Source organism: Stegostoma tigrinum, chromosome 18 (assembly GCF_030684315.1).
Source record: "Stegostoma tigrinum isolate sSteTig4 chromosome 18, sSteTig4.hap1, whole genome shotgun sequence".
NCBI lineage: Eukaryota > Metazoa > Chordata > Chondrichthyes > Orectolobiformes > Stegostomatidae > Stegostoma > Stegostoma tigrinum.
In genome coordinates, this window is record NC_081371.1 from 24156192 (window position 1) to 24173469 (window position 17278).

Here is a 17278-nt window from a genome sequence, read left to right on the forward strand (position 1 = left end):
CATTGACTTGGTGAGAAAACAGTTTCGGATCTCAGAGGTGAGACCAGTTCTTCACATGTCCAGGTTCTTCTCACATTATCCATGCTTAAACTATTCTAATTATGATAAAATGCTTTATTCCCAGTACAAAAGCCTCCTCTAGTTAGAACAGGAAATGATTTACTTTGCCCAAACTAGACCGAACTGGCCTGTGGACTCCTACCCTTAAAGATGATGGTAACATCAAACCTACCATCTAGTGAGGGGCAGGCTCAGTTTAGCTGGCCATATACACCTTGGTAGGCAACAGTACAGATTTGATTTCACCACACATACCACTATTCAACGGTGAAAGTGTTTGACTGGGTTTGATCAGTTAACATGGTCATATTTTATCATTACCTGAATTTAATAAACTCATAAGAATAGTGTTCCCATACCAATGTATCCTGAAACTGACTAGAAGCTGTGCAGCTGAAGCTTACTGAATCACAGTCAGAGACCACAGCAGACCAGTAACATTACAGTTCAGACTTGGTGGGCCAAAGGGCTTGTTCCTGTACTGTAGTGCGATTTGTTCTTCGAAAATTCTTACATCATCACCAATCCTCACCTTTTCACCTCCAACAAGGGATTCTGCTAACCGGTCAGGTCTTCTAACTTCCAACTAGATGAAAGTAGATTTATCCTCAGATAAAACTCCAAACTCAGATGTATAAACAGGGAAATGGACCTAAAGGTTTGTTTTGTCATGCATAAGTTTCTAAAGGCTCACAATCAGTTCCACAAGGTTATAGAAAAAGCCAGCAGAGAATTGGTATAAATTGCCAGGATGAGGCAATTTAAATCATAGAGCATATGGTAGCTGGTGGGTGGGCGGAAGCATTGCGTTATGATGCTTACTCACAACATGACAGTGTGGAACAGTTTTGATGAGCCAGCTGATCCTATCTTGTAAATCAATTGTGTATGTTTGTACAACCTACAAATTTCAAATTTAAAATCATCTCTGGCCTCTTAAGCAGCCAATTCTTTGCCTTATTTTTGGCAGCTATGTCTCAACTATCTAGCCCCATAGTCAGAAATTGCCTCCCTACATCATAATACTTCCAGCTCAGTCTCTTTTCTTAAGATCATACTTCAAACCTCTTGGGCTAGAATTTTGCCCAGCCCTCCTAATACCTCCATTTTTGGCTTGACATTTTTTTATTGTGCACGTGAAGCTCTTTGGAATATTTTCTTACATTGAAGGAGTTAGATATATGTAGGATGCTCTTTATTAAACCTAAATATCTGGCAAAGGTTGTAACTTAAGGTGGTTATTGATCTTTGAATTTTCCATCTACCCTGGGAACCCTGCAGGCAGTGAGTTGAGTCCAGGTTCATGACATTTTACCTGGGCACTCTGGTGCTCTAGCATTACCAAATCATTTGGAACCACAAGGAGGCAGCAGCCAAATGTACAATAAGTCAATATCGGTTACTGACCCTATTCAGTGTCTTCCAGGAAATCTTTGAAAATTGTGGACAGGGAGGGGCAACAAAAAAGAAATAGAGATCTAATATTCATGTTTTCTAGTTTCTCAATCCTGATCTTTCAAACTGGCTACAGATAGTTCTGCTATAACGCGTATTTCATTAACGTGAATTGGCTTGAACATGATTGGTGAGTAGTGTACGCTGTTTGGATAACACAAACTTTCTGTTGTACAGGTGTAGTGATTTCCCTATAACATGACTTTCAATGGTGATTTTCTACAGTGCAATTTTCTAAAGCATGAGGTCATGCTAGAATGCAACCATTGCGTTGCAGGAGAACTACCTGTACAAGGATTAAGAAACTGTACCTTCATTGTCACATTTAACTTGGGTAACCAGTACACAGTTCCTTGTAAAATAATAAATATTGCTACTTTTCATTCCCTTTATTTGTCAAGCAAGATGTTGTTCAGAAAGACAGAAAATATAATTAATAGAATGGATTATAATTATTTTTCAGTTTGTACAGGACTTGCTTACCTTTAAGTTTCTCTTCAGTCTCACTGTCAGTTTCACTGTTTTCATCTGTAACTGAATTGATACAAGAAGTTTTGTTAAGTAAGGTCTTTTGATACAAAGTTAGTTGGTAACTAAGGCAAGGCAGTAGGATTGTCGTAAATTTCAAACGTACACTGAATAATTTTGCAGCACCAGCTCTTCCCATAAGTAGATCTTACATCCCTAACGATCAGGAGTTTATCTTAATCATTGTATGACTTGATAACTTTTTGGTAATTTTTGGGAGTCATAAGAACCCCTTATTATATGGATCGGATGCTATAATCTTGAGTGCTTCTTCAATCATTTGGAAGTTAGATTAATTAAAGCATTTGAGTCAAATGGACTGGTTTAACTTATAAAATAAATAGGGAAGGGGATAATGCTTTGTACTGTGTCCTGTAATCAGAAAAATAACAAAATATACTTCAATAGTACCATTCATCTATTGTTAGGTTTACCATGAACAATAAATGACAATGTGCTATACCATAGTTTGATACCAATTACACAAAAACAGTACCTCTTCCTGTGTTGGTTTCTGAAGACTGAGCAATCCTCTTCACTTTCTTTTTCCCCCTCCTGGCTTCATAGATTGCATTAATTTTCAATACCACCTGCATTAGGCAAACAGTGAGGAATCAATGATCTAAGATTGAGGGATTAACATTTGTAACTGATGTGCAACAATCTGCATTCAAGGAGTTTAAAGGACATATCATTTGGGTTCAATTCATTTTGTTGCACAAAGGCAGTAGTGGGCATTTTTGGAAGATACTACATCATCCACCTCAAGGATGGCTACACTATTTCAATTTTCACTGAGTCAACTAAAATCAGTTTCTTTGGTTTTTCTCACTAACTGCAGCTGACAAATTCAGATGATTATTAACAGTGTCACTCAAATTAATTGACAAGAATCCCCTGTACGCAGACGAGTACCTTAGGAATTTTTTTCCTTCTCTTTAATACTTGAGGGTCTCCTGCCAGGCTCAATGTGTCATCTGGACTACTGGGAGTAGATGGTGGGCTGGCTTTTGGTGGTGAGCTTATTCCATCTTTATTCATTTTTCTTAGATCCAGCAATTTGAAACTTCTTCTCTCTGAAGAGTGTCGAAAAAGGGAGGGAGTCTTCACTGGAAGCTGTGAAGAGAAGATAGATCTCCATTTTAACCATCACAATGAATACAACTAACCAATGAATATCATTTACCAGCATTACAGCACAAATACATGAACTTTAGATGAATCTTGATTCATTTCATTGGTCAATTTGTGTTTGATTTCCTTTGGTCTGTTGATTGAAGTCCTCAGTAGTAACACAATAGTTTGGTAAGATGCATAGGAAAAGCTGACTAGGCCCATCAGTCTGCAAAAGCTAGCATCTATCAAGTCAACTATATAAGAATTAACAGAACTATAATTCAGCAAGTTCCACAACAAACGGGCAGTTTGCTTTGGTGGACTACAGCCCAGGTGGTAAAGATAAAAGCCTGCCTCATTCCCATTGCCTTTGTTGGGGCCTCTTATAGTGCAATGGTAGCATACCTACCCCTGGACTGAGGGGCCTGGATTCAAGACCCACCTGCTTCAGAGGTGTGGATTAACATCTTGAACAGGTTGATTAGAAAAATAGGTCCCATTACCTTTGTAGGAGTCTCTGGCCTAATATCTGATGGAGACCCTGGTTTAGACACAGACCCAGCTATTGAAGGATGAACTTGGATACACTGTTTTCCCAATGAGTGCCTGTCAGATGACTCTATGTCTTCATAAGGGTTTTCCTTTGGAATATCTGTGATATCAATAGAAATAATACCAGTATATTAGTCATTTAGCCTTCTCATACCTTCTTTGGAAATTTGATGCTCCTTTTCCTTTAAACTATCACCTTGCATTCTTAGTTCTGGCTCTTGTTGTTAACTTGCAAATTATTTCTAACATTGAAACTGACTTTTTTAAAAAATTGTTCAAAATGACTGCCAAAGTGGTTTTTGATATTGCTCTTTCACTGACGATCATCTTGCAATGCAAGGTGTATCACTGGAACCCTGATCTTCAATATAATGAATCATCTCCAAAGCTTTTGATAAAGTATCTCATGCCTAAAAAGAAGCTACTATATCTAACTCCCTCCAAAAAAAATCTTTATGGCAATCTAGTTTACTCAAGTCATTTTGTCTATGCCACAGTCAGAGATCAAACCAGTAACTCTGGGAATTGCCAGAGATCTGAAATCTGTCCTTTATTCCCTGATATTAATGAACACCTCCACATTATCCAGTCCTCCCCATCCTTTAACTGATGTTTCCGCTACAGCTTTGTTAACATTAAACAGCTTTTCTTTAATTTAGTCAAATGGCTGAATGACCAAACCGTTCTTGCCTCATTATTCTTTGATGCAGCAAATTAAATCTTAAATATTGCTAAAAATTTGCTAAAATCTTCCATGTTGCACCATTAGGATAAACACAAGAACGCCAAATTTCAAATCATCACAACAAATTGTACTTCTTCCACAGCATACCATCACCAGAGTCAACCCGCAAATCATTTCTCCATCAGTGTCCACCAGTGGCTAATATTACAGATCTCACCTACTGCAGCTAGGCATGATGAGAGGGATAAACAATGAGAATCACAATGACTGTGATAGCCACAGGTAAGGATACACACAACCTTGTGCTAGACTGCTGTTCATGTTGCAGCAGGTGATAGAGTTCCTTCACCACTTTCTCATGCAGTGCTCTTTAGTGAACTGCAGCTAAGAGCTCTGGACCTGTATTTCCTTGTGGGGTATGGCCGCCTGTGGGATTCCCTCGTCTCCCTCTCTCTCTCTCTCTCAAGCTGCAGCTCCCTCGATTCTAGTCTGCTTCTTCTCATCTGACATTTCCAAACAAAATGGCAGTAAAAAAGTGCCAAACACATTGTAATCAATCCGAATGATCCCATGTCACCAAATTAATCTCACAAATGATTTCTGTTAACTCCAGCAACCCAAAACTCCCAAAAAGCTCAAAAACAGCACAAGAACATTCTAAACTGACCATCTATTGATTCATCTGATAGCAGCTCATGACCCCTTTAAATATCATCGAAATGACAGCGTTCAGAGTTGACTAAGTATAACATTAGAGATGTTGGAAATGTAATTAGGTCTGAAACGAGCAGGGGATCCTAATGAGCAATGGTAAAGAACTACAGTACTCAAAAGAATGTGATGGATGCTAAGAAAGACCCTGATTCAAAGTTATGTGAGCTCACTTTGTGTGCCAATGACATGTACAAGCTTGAAAGTCTACTGCATTTTAAAGTCTACTGCATTTTAAAAGCATATCTGGAGGTAAAATAGGTGCTCAAATTCAAAGTTAAAAATTAATTTTCAAAAATACCTGAAAAAAAATCAATATCTGTATTGCATTAGAACCTTCATGAATTTAACTGCAATCTCAAATGGATGTTTAGACTTTGCCCGACTCCACCAATTATTGGTTCTTATTTGATATCAGGTGCAAAAGGGTCTCTTCTCTCAAAGGATTCTGGTCTGAGTTTTCCCGATATCAATTCAATATTTTATCTTGGATCATGTTAGAAATCAGGTCGACAGTCTGAACATTAAATGAGTCAGTTCCCAGTTCCCAAGTCTTACCCAGGATATCTTCATAGATGTTTTCCTCTGATACAGTGTAGTTCAGTGCTAACTTTGATTGAGCATACCAATCCACTTGCCCATTTCTGCAACAATTAGGAGATTGCTGCCTTTGAAAATCTTTTACATCTTCAAATTCAAAGGATTTCCGACTGTGTCAATGAAAACAGATGATAGCTTTGATTCACACACTGGTTAATGGATTACTCCTCAAAGTACTATCAGTTAAAATAAAAAGCAAGGAAGTTATGCTAAACCTTTGAGTAGGCCTCAGCTAGATTAGTAGTCAATTCTGAGCACATGCTTTAGAACCATGTCAAGTTCATAGAGTGCAAAATAAATTCACTACAGTCATACTAGGGATATAGGGGAACAGGTACTTGCAGAGGCTAGAGATATTTTCTTTAGCAGAGAGGAAGTAAAAGGAGAACGAGAAGACAAGAGGTGTTTAAAATCATTAAGGGTTTTGATAAAGTACGGAGAAAGTGTTTCTAGTAGCAGTAGAATTTGTAATCAAAGGGACAAAAAAACCAGAAGTCACATGCAGAAATTTTCTTTTACACAGCATGTTATGATTATCTTGAAAACACTGCATGAGAGGGTGGTGAAAGCAATTTCAGTGGTAACTTTCAAAAGGAAACTAAGGAAAAATGGAGGAGGACTGCGGTGAATGAGAAATTGGTATGGCTTGATGGATGACTATGTTGAAGATCCAATATAGGACCAATGAAAGGAATAGTCTCCTCTGTGACGTATCTCATGTCTTCCCTTTATATTGTATTGTCAGGTCAGTTCGTCATGGGTTTGAGACAAAATAAACTTACTTTACTCAATAATGTGGCTTAGAGAGAGTTGGGTCATTATATAAGTGCAACCAATCATTCCTCACACTAAATATCCAGTAGCATTTTTAAAGAAAAATAGCAACATTTAAAGAATATTCTTCCATGAGATGTGAGTGTTGGTGGCAAGGTTAGCATTTGGTGCTCATCCCTAACAGCCTGAGACGGTAGCAGTGAGGTGCCTTATTGAACAGTTTCAGCCCAATTGGTATAAAGACCTCTCAGTCCTAAACGTTAGCAAATTAGTCTTGAATTGTGATGTGAGCTCATTAAGAACTATCTAGAGATTGCCGAAATTCAATTTACTGGGGATTATTAAAATAGTAGAAAAAAGTCACTTCTATCCAATGACACCAGAATACATTGACCCAGAGTTGCAGAGGGGAATGTGAGGAAGCATAAAGATTTAAGTTATTGAGAGTAAAACTCTTTTTATAATATTTCTCTTCTCTTGATTTAGCCTTCCCATCTAACAGATCATCCGAGAGCACAATCAAAGTTGATAAAAGACCAGATCCAGTAGATCCACAAAAGATGATCATTTTAGGAATGATTCTTCATTTTACTCTTTGTGGGAAAATATCTGGCCTCCCACTATCACTTTTCAATGGATCAACTGAAATTAGTAGTTCAATACGCGGAAAATTCAAACAGGAATAACTTGCCATGGTGCAGAACTGTCTGCAGGGGCTCCAATGCACTGGTTCACTTTATTATTCTGCTTTACTCCCTTACTGTTTTAGATCTTCACACTTCAGTACATGTACACTGCAGGCTTCTAACTCATGGCTTTAGATAGCTTCTATTATCCCACCAAAACTAATCTTTCTGATAACACAAGATGCCTGCTTACCGGTTATCCTTACTGTTTATCTTTGGTTTCCCATTTAGTGCCCCTGTACTGACTGAAGGGGGAGGTGACAATGGCAAAGGTGGGGGAATCGTTGGTAAGTCTGGTAATTGCCGGGTGCTCTTCCTTAATGAATGCAGACCAGCCATTTTTTCTGTCCCATATTCAAAAGTTCGCCTAGGTTTGGGCACAGGATTCACTGCAAGCTCCTGTTCCAGAGTTCCAGGTTCTGAGTAGATATTCTCCACATTTCTAATTTTACAGCTTGCCCAGGAAACCTTCACCTTGTCCAGAGTCCCAAAACTCAGCTCACTTGCTTCAGAATCAGAATTGGATTGGATATGCTTGCGCTTGAGCTCAGAGCTACAGCTGCCATCCTTTTTCTCCTTGGATGGTGTTGGCCCCTGGGCAGCCAATGCCTCCTGAAGTCTCTGAGGGGTATAGTAATCACCTGGCAGCTTGAGTTGGCTTGATGCTGAATCTTCCTTTGCCTTTTCTTCCAGCTTCTTGATGTGACTCAACACGTTTGTTCGGTCCCTTTTCAAGGGCTGTGTTGTCACAAATTTAGTACAGGTCACCTCTTTTACCTTTCTGCCAACTTGCTGTGTCAGATCAGACTTTATCATCTCATTCTGCTGGCATCCAGACAACCTGCTTTCAGTTTCTAAGGACCCAGCCTTTCCATCATCTACCTTGTATTCATTCTCTTTCCCAGCGTCTTTGCTGTCTAAGTTCCAAACTTTTGAGTGTTTACATTCAGTCTTTTTAAGGACATTCCCTTCAACTCGTTTCACCAGTTCCAACTTGTCAAGTTCTTTTGCTTCTTTATTTTCCAATTTTTCTTTATTTTCTGAAATCACTGGTTCCTTCTTACCCTCCCATTCTGAAATCTTTTGCTTGATACTTGGATTCCTAATAATGATGCTTGTTTTATTGGGGGGATATCTTTCATTGGAAGTATTCTTCAATGGTTTCTGCATGGAAAGTTCATTCCCAGTGACACTGTTGATATCCAGGCTTGGGCTGCTGGTGCCAAGTTTTGGATTCAACATTTTCTGCTCACTACCAGCTGGTCTTGACTTTAAAAGGCAATTATTGACTGGCTTTAAGGGACACTTCACCTCCGTGTTGTCAACTGCTTGTGTACCAATCAGAGCTTTTGTTGAACTCTTTTTAGTGGAGCTCCGGTGCAGATTACCAATACTTTCAGGTTCAAACCTTGGTGGTTCCTCAACAAAGAAGACAAAGTTCTTATCAGCTGTTCTGACCCTGGAAGATAAAAAGATTTTCATTATAATCCAGAATAGTAAATAGTGTGAACTGTGTCTTACAGAAACACATGTGGTAGTCCTTAGGTGTCATTTGATTATATGGATCTCAGAACTTTCTGGTTTTGTTTTTTTAATCCTACATTTAGACCACAACAGAAGCTATCACTATCAGCATTAGTTTGTTTCTCCATGTCGGCCATATAATATTTTATATACACTGGTTATGTAGCTGTGTGAGACAATAGAGTTTAGAAATGTTAAATGTTGCCCACAGGCCTGGAGAATGAATCTGATAAGGCATTTCATTTCTATTAAAGACCTAGACCTTGGTGTCCAGGGCACAATATCAAAGCTTGTAAATTATACAAACTTTGGATGCATTGTGCACCTTGAGGAAGAACATGTAGAACTTCAAAAGAACATACAGAAGACAGACACGTGGAAGATGAAATTTAAAGCAGAGAAATGTGAAGGGACTCATTTTGATAAGAATGTGGAGAGAAGCATAAAAAGGGCATACATGGGGATCTGCATAGATATGCAGATAAATCATTGAAAATGGCAGGACTTGGCAGATGAAAGCAAAGAGGTTTTGATAAACTTGCATGTAGCACTATCCGGGCCTCCACTGGTGTATCACTTCCAATTTTATGTGCCACACTGTGGGAAAGATGCACAGACATTGGAGAGATTGCAGAAAGGATTCTCGTGAATGGTCCCAAGAATGAGAAACTTCAGTCATTGAGCTAGATTGAATAAGTTGTGGATGCTTGTCTTGGAGAAGTTTCAGAAGTGATTTGACAGAGGTATTCAAAATCGTGAGTCTGGACAGAATAGATAGGAACAGTCAATTGATGGTAGTATTGACAATTAGAGGGCATAGATTTAGGATAATTAGTAAAAGCAGCAATAGCAACAGGAGGAAAATCCTTTCCATGCAGATTGGTTAAGATTTTGAAGGCACTCATGGAGTGCATGAAAAAGGCAAATTCTGTCAGGACATCCAAAAGAGAATTGATTTGTTATCAGAATAATGTGCGAGGCCATGGGGAGAAGACAGGGCAATGGCATTCATGAAATTGTTCTATGAGAAGCTGGCAAAAATATGATAGGCTGAATGGCTCTTTTAGTGCTGTAACAGTTCTGTGATTCTAAAATGCATTGTCATTGTTTATACTGGGCTATCACTTTGAATATATTTTCAATACATCACCCCTGCATAAGCCACCAACTCTTCTGCATCTCCTCCCACCTTCAGGCCCAATAATCACCCATTTGCTTTCATGGGTACAGCTGTAAACTAATTTTTGGTTAGACAGGAATCCAAAAAACAAGCATTTCTCTTTCAACGTTGCTACCTGAACAATCTAAGAGGACCTACTTTGTATCCAATGATTTTTACAGGCATGTAAAATATTATGCAGTATTTACAGCACAGAAACAGACCACTCGACCCATTAGGTCCATGGTGGTATTCAAAATGTGTATGGATGATACAAAATTTGGAAAAATTGTAAATTGTGAAGAGTATAGCTTGGAACTTCAAAAAGACATGGATAGGTTGAAGGCCTAGGGAGTCTGGTGGTAGATGAAGATCAATATGGAGAGATATGAGGGGATTCATTTTGGTAGAATGAATGTGGCCAATATACAATAAGAGTGCATCTCTAAAGTGAGTGCAGGAGCAATGGCATCTAGTCGTGTGTGCACGTAAGTCATTAAAGAAGGCAGGTCAGGTTTAGAGATAATGGGAACTGCAGATGCTGGAGAATCCAAGATAACAAAGTGTAGACCTGGATGAACACAGCAGGCCAAGCAGCATCTCAGTGCTCCTGAGACGCTGCTTGGCCTGCTGTTTCATCCAGCTCTACACTTTGTTATCTTAGGTCAGGTTTAGAGTGCAATTAATAGAGTCTACAGTATCCCGGGTAAACAGGGTATAGAGCTGGATGAACACAGCAGGCCAAGCAGCATCTCAGGAGCAGGAAAGCTGATGTTTCGGGCCTAGGCCCTTCATCAGAAAAGGGGGATTGGGAAGGTGGATCAAAGATGGATAGAGGACAAAATAGGTGGAGAGGAGACAGACAGGTCAAAGAGGCGAGGATGGAGCCAGTAAAGGTGAGTGTAGGTGGGGAGGTAGGGAGGGGATAGGTCAGTCCAGGGAGGACAGACAGGTCAAGGGAGCAGGATGAGGTTAGTAGGTAGGAAATGGGGGTGCGGCTTTTGGTGGGAAGTGGGGATAGGTGAGAGGAGGAACAGGTTAGGGAGGCGGGGACGAGCTGGGCTGGTTTTGGGATGCCGTAGGGGGAAGAGGAGATATTGAAGCTTGTGAAATCCACATTGATACGATTGGGCTGCAGGGTTCCCAAGTGGAATATGAGTTGCTGTTCCTGCAACCTTCAGGTGGCATCGTTGTGGCACTGCAGGAGGCCCAGAATGGACATGTCATCTGAGTATTGTGTACTTGTATACATATGGTGGACTTGAAGAGTATGATCATGTGATATAATAATGACATAATTAGTCATTTTGGAGAGAAACAGTTTCGTCTAACTTTGCTGCCTATACGGTGACTACCCCCTTAATAAAGTTCCTGCTGTTAACACTTTGTCTTCCTAGTCCTTCCTGGAACATTAAGTTAGGCTTAATTAATAGGGAAATTGAATAAGAATAAATAGATTATTTTGTACATGAATAAAACTAGTTCAACATTATCTAGAGTATTGCATCCAGGCTGGGCACTAGGCTTTAGGAAGGGTGTGAATGCATTAGAGAGAGTGCAGTAGTGGTTTACAAACATGTTTCCAGGAGTGTGAAACTTTGGTTATGAAGATATATTGGAAAGGTGAAGACTGTTTTCTTTGGGAAGTGAAGACTGTTTGGAGATCTGATAGAGATATTTGAAAGTTATAAGAAATCAAGACAGAAAAACTCTGCAATTGTGAAACGATCGAAACAAGATAGTACACATTTAAAGTAACTGGAGAAGGAAACAAAAAAGTGAGGAGGAAAAAAACCTTTTACATAGACTGTAGTTAGATCTGCACTGCATCGCCTGTGTGTGTGATAGAATGAGGTTTTGCTGAAATAATCAAAAGGGAATTATACAATTATCCTAAAGGAACAACATTCAGGGTTTTGGGGGAAGGCGGGGAAAAACACTGAGTGAAACGCTCATAGGAACAGCTAGTGTAGGTATGATGGGCCAATGACCCCTTGGGTTGTAATAATTTCGATTTCAGTCCAAACTCAGAGCAATCTCAGATTTAATAGTGGGCTGTTTTCTGCACATTTTCAATACAATAGCATACATGGAACTAGAATTGGTTTTAGTTTCAATTGTATTTCATGAGAATTCCAAAAGTGAGACCACCTTCCACCTCATTCTTGACACAGAATATTTCTGCTAATCCCCACTGGAAACAAACATGGAGAACATTTTAGACATTGTTGCCTTTTGTATCATTATCAAAATACCATTATGATGTAGTCAAAGTATTAGGCCTCATAGTCTCTTTTTTGGACTAGTCATTATGCGTCAACTTTGGCCTAGTCACCCCTAGTGAACTTTCTGTCAGAATGTAATTCATTTATCTTACCATATACTGTATGAGAGATAAATAAAATGCAGCAATAAAACTCCCACACATGGGTTGAGTAACAATATTGAAGAACTGTACACACAGCTGGCAGGCTAACAGTTCGTCAAATAAGATCTTATTTGACACCCCACGAGCAGCTTCTTCAAATGATGGTACAGTGTATCAGTGGCTAGCACTGCTGCCTCAAAGCACCAGGGACTCAAGTTCGATTTCAGCCTCAGGCGACTGTCTGTGTGGAGTTTGCACATTCTCCCCGTGCCTATGTGGGTTTCCTCCGGATGCTCCCGTTTCCTCCCACAGTCCAAAGATGTGCAGGCTAGGCGGATCGGCCATGCTAAATTGCCTGTAATGTTCAGGGGTGTGTGGGTGATAGGGGAACGGGTCTGGGTGGGATGCTCTGAGTGTCGGTGTGGACGTGTTGGGCCGAAGGGCCTGCTTCCATACTGTAGGGTTTCTATGCTTCAGGTCAAAGCAGACCCCTTGATTAGAATTCCATCCAGCACTGCACACTTGTGTTTCAATATGTGTCATCAACAAGACATACTAAAGCAACTCACCAAAGGCTCTTACACAGCACCTTCTAAACCCATAGCATCCATTGTTTTTTGAAAGGAGATCAGCTGATGTTTAGGAACATCACCACCTTCAAGTTTTGCTTCTGACTTGGGAGAATATTATCATTTCTTTACTGTTGTTGCATCAAAGTCCTGGAGGTCGCACCGCTGCTTTTCAAAAGCATCACCCAGACCATTCATAAAGAGTTTGAAAAAGTGGTTTATTATCACCAGCACCCTAGTCTTGCAGCAAGCCTTACATCCTATGGATGAATGAAAAAAGGAGATCCTGCTCCCTACCACCATCATTTCCCCCCTTAACCCATTGCTACACAATCCAATGCCTAGAACGCTACTTCCCACACACCCCCCAAAACACTACCACCACCACCAGATTTATGTACAAGACGGGACTAACTCAATCTCAGACATAACCCTCGTACACTTACTAAACAGCTTGAATTGATATTGCGTGCATTGCTGCAGAATGAAATACACTGATACCCATTATATTAGATCGTATGTTTTACAGAATTTAAAGAACCAAGAAATCAGATTCTCTTTAGGAATTCGCTCGAGAATTTCAGTGCAGTTTTTATCTTTAGTTTGAGAGATTACCAGACCAATGTTTTCCAGTATCTCATGCAGGAACGGATTGACAATGTGCCTTTGGTATGGGCTGACTTTTTTCTTTGTTTAAATGCTGAGAAGGTCATCAGTATCCTGCAAAGAGAAATATAAAAGGAAGACCCTAACTGTACTTTCCCACAGTGCTTATGTTTTCCATTGAGGCTTGCCAGCTGTGTGTACAGTTCTTGAGTATTGTTACACAACCCATGTTCAGGAATTTTATTGCTGCATTTCATATATCTCTCATACAGTATATGGTAAGGTAAATGAACTACATTTTTACAGAAAGTTCACAAGTGGTGACTAGGCCAAAGTTGACTCAGATTAACTCATCCAAGAAAGAGACTATGAGGCCTTATACTATTTCTAAATGACTGCATCATAAATGGTATTTTGATAATGATACATAAGGCAACAATGTCTAAAATGTTCTCCATGTTTGTTTCCAGTGGGGGTTAGCAGAAATATTCTGATGTATCAAGAATGAGGTGGAAAGTGGTCTCACTTTTGGAATTCTCATGAAATACAATTGAAATTAAACCCAATTCTAGTTCCATGTACTTTACTGCATTTGAAAACGTGCAGAAAACAGCCCACCATTAAATCTGAGGTGGCTACTAAGTTTGCACTGAAGTCAAATTACTGATGCTGAGTTTCTTGAGTGTTGTTGGAACTGTCTGGGTCCATGCAAGTGGGCCTTGTAAGTGGTGAAGAGCTTTTAAGATTTCAGGATAACTCCTAGCCTCTGATCTGGTTTTGGCCACTGTATTTATCTGTTAGGTTTTTGGTCAATGGTAAATCCCAGGATGGTTTTCATGCATGCTGTTGCCATTAAATGTCAAGGGGAGTTGGTTAGAATCTGTTGCTGGACAGGTCCATTGCCTGGTGCTTGGGAAAATAAATTTCACAAAATTACTTACAACACAAAAGGCCATTCAGCGCAACAGGTTCATGTTGGCTCTTGACAGACTGAACTAGTCATTTTTTTGTTGTTGTTGGATCAAAATCCTGAAGGTCCCACCACTGACCTCCAAAATTACTACCAAGTCTTGTACAGCAGGATCAATCGCTGGCATGATTCCAGAAATGCTTACCCTAACTGAAAGACAAATGTTACGAGCAAGCTTCTTCAGGGACGTGCTTTACTCTTGGTGCCACTGAACTAACTCCGCGGAGGCTGGTATCCCGTCACCAAATCACTCTTGATTTACGCGTGGAAAGTCTTTGACACAGGTCCACATCTCAGAGCCAGGTCTCAAAGCGAACAGGATGTCTTACACTTTATTTTTATCTGTCAGCCTGCACTCTCTAATTAGACCAGCTTAACAGCCCCAATCAGGGAACTTATATTCTCTGACGTCCACCTGGCTCACCCCCTTACAATCACTCCACCCCTCGCCCTCTTGAGTCTGAGGACATCGGGTGGCCCTTTATCTTGTTGCTCTTTCTGGGGTGTTTTAGCACCGGGTCAGGTGCCTCTGATTCTGCATCAGATACAGGTAGCGTATCATGCACAGCAGCTTGCCTCTTGCACCTGCAGCATTGCAGGAGAAATTCACTCTCTTCTTCAGGAGGCAAAGGATTCGTGATGGTGGGATCAGCCATGGCCATCTTAGATTCAGAGGTATCTTCAATGCTTAATAGAGAGGAAGAACTCACAGTTTCCAACAGCCTTTCTGACTGTTCCAAGGAGCAGGGCACTTTTGTTCCTGCACTGTTTGCAGGTTTCATGTGCTTGTCAGGACTGTTGCTCTTACTCAAAATTTATACATCAGTGGTCTTGACCTTGGCCATGCAGGGCCATTTCCAAGGTTCCTACACTAAATTTCATTCCCTGTATTAAACTGACTCTCTCACTTAGAGGGGCTGAGAGCCCAAAACTGGAATTCCTGATACCATTTCACTTTTACCCACTACCCAGGTCCAGGAAGATCAGATTTAACCTGGTGCAGAGTCTTCTCCCAATTAGCAACTCTGCTGGAGCTAGCCTTTAGTTGCATGACAGGTGGTTCTAGAATCAAATAGGAACTGAGACAGTTTGGTATCTAGTGATGCTGTAGGCTGTTTCTTCAAGCCTGCCTTCAATGTTTAGACAACTGTTTCTGCCAGGCCATTGGATGATAGATGACACGGAGCTGTCCTTAAATGTTAAATTCCATTTGAATTTAGGAAATGCTCAAATTCCCTGCCAGTGAATAATGGCCAGCTATCTGTGACCCAACACTTTCAGGAGTCTGTGTGTTGCAAAAGACGCGTGCAGTTTTTATATTGTCACTCCTAGCCACCAGACATAACTTCTCACTAACATCTTCATTTTGGACACCCCACATGACCCTGGTGGAGTTCAGCCAGTATCTGACAGCGATCTTTGCTCAGGACAATCACTTTTGCTGCCCGTAATTATATGCTGACTTCTACTGTGATCTGGTCTCTCTGGGTCCAAAAAGGTTTCAGTTCTGCTTGAGACAGCCCTTTGGTTTCCCCCTTCACCACCAGCTGTTTCAGTTTTGCCAGGATTAGATCTATCCAAAGTCTCCTGATATATTCAGCTGTGACTAGAAGTGTGTCCAAAGAAATTTGAAACCATTACGTGAATCTTCCAGTGGCAGTACCACTAGTAATGTATCTGCCAGTGGGAGGTGGCTCAATGCATCTATATTTGCGACGTGGCCCTCCAGATTGTATTCCGACTTATAATTATGTGCACTTAGTTTTAGAGCCCAATGCTGAATTGACCTGAAGCTACGGGTGAAATTGCCTTGTCCTCTTTAACTAGACCTAGCAGAGTTCTGCGGTCCGTTATCATTACAAATTTACACCTGTAAAGGTATTGGTGGAATTTCCTGACTCCAAATATGACCTTCCTTCTCTATCTGTGCATATTTATGCTCTGCATTAGCTAAAGTCCCAGACACATACATAATTGTGTGTTCTTCTTCATTGGGCCAACTATGAGCTAACACTACCCTGATGCCATACGGCGAGGCATTGCATGTCAATACCCGACCGCACTTGGGATCATAGATAATGTGAACTGCAGACGCTGGAGAATCCAAGATAACACAGTGTGAAGCTGGATGAACACAGCAGGCCAAGCAGCATCTTAGGAGCACAAAAGCAGACATTTCGGGCCTAGAACCTTCATCAGAGAGGGGGATGGGGAGAGGGTTCTGAAATAAATAGGGAGAGAGGGGGAGGCAAACCAAAGATGGATAGAGGAGAAGATAGGTAGAGAGGAGAGTATGGGTGGGGAGGGGATAGGTCAATCCAGGGAGGACGGACAGGTCAAGGAGGCGGGATGAGGTTGGTAGGTGGGAAATGGAGGTGCGGCTAGAGGTGGGAGGAGGGGATAGGTGAGAGGGAGAACAGGTTAGGGAGGCGGGGACAAGCTGGGCTGGTTTTGGGATGCATTGGGGGGAGGGGACGAGCTGGGCTGGTTTTGGGATGCAGTGGGGGGAGAGGACAAGCAGGGCTAGTTTTGGGATGCATTGGGGGAGGGGGAGATTTTAAAGCTTGTGAAGTCCACACTTGGGATCACTTCCTTTTAAGCTATGGCTTGGCTACGAGACTATTTCCAAAGCTGACCCATTTTTAGGAGTTGGTGTAAAGGCGCCAGGATGGAGGCCAGGTTATAAACAAACTTTCTGTAATAATTCATCAGCCCAGGGAAAGAGCTAAGCTCTGGTACAGATGTGGGAGCTCGGGCACCTTTGTTGCCCTCACTTTATCTTCCAATGGGTGTAACCTGGTCTTGTTGACTTGGTAGCCCAAGCAGGTCACTTGGGGTAACTGGAACATATATTTTCCTGTCTTAGACGTTTCTCCCAATCGGGCGTTTGCCTAAGGACTATGTCCAAGTTCTGT

General features: G+C 40.9%; 1 protein-coding gene across 8 annotated transcripts in view; it reads right to left on the reverse strand.

The window, feature by feature from the left end:
- Nucleotides 1–17278, reverse strand: part of LOC125460808 (DENN domain-containing protein 2A-like) — a 134344-nt gene that overhangs the window by 38185 nt on the left and 78881 nt on the right. For all 8 annotated transcript variants that reach the window (XM_048548803.2, XM_059652401.1, XM_048548806.2 and 5 more), the window contains 6 exons: nucleotides 7361–8626; nucleotides 5666–5817; nucleotides 3663–3811; nucleotides 2959–3159; nucleotides 2540–2633; nucleotides 1999–2049 (listed from right to left, as the gene is read on the reverse strand). In XM_048548803.2, coding sequence (XP_048404760.1) covers nucleotides 1999–2049; nucleotides 2540–2633; nucleotides 2959–3159; nucleotides 3663–3811; nucleotides 5666–5817; nucleotides 7361–8626 — 1913 coding nt within the window. The remainder of the gene's footprint in view (nucleotides 1–1998; nucleotides 2050–2539; nucleotides 2634–2958; nucleotides 3160–3662; nucleotides 3812–5665; nucleotides 5818–7360; nucleotides 8627–17278) is intronic.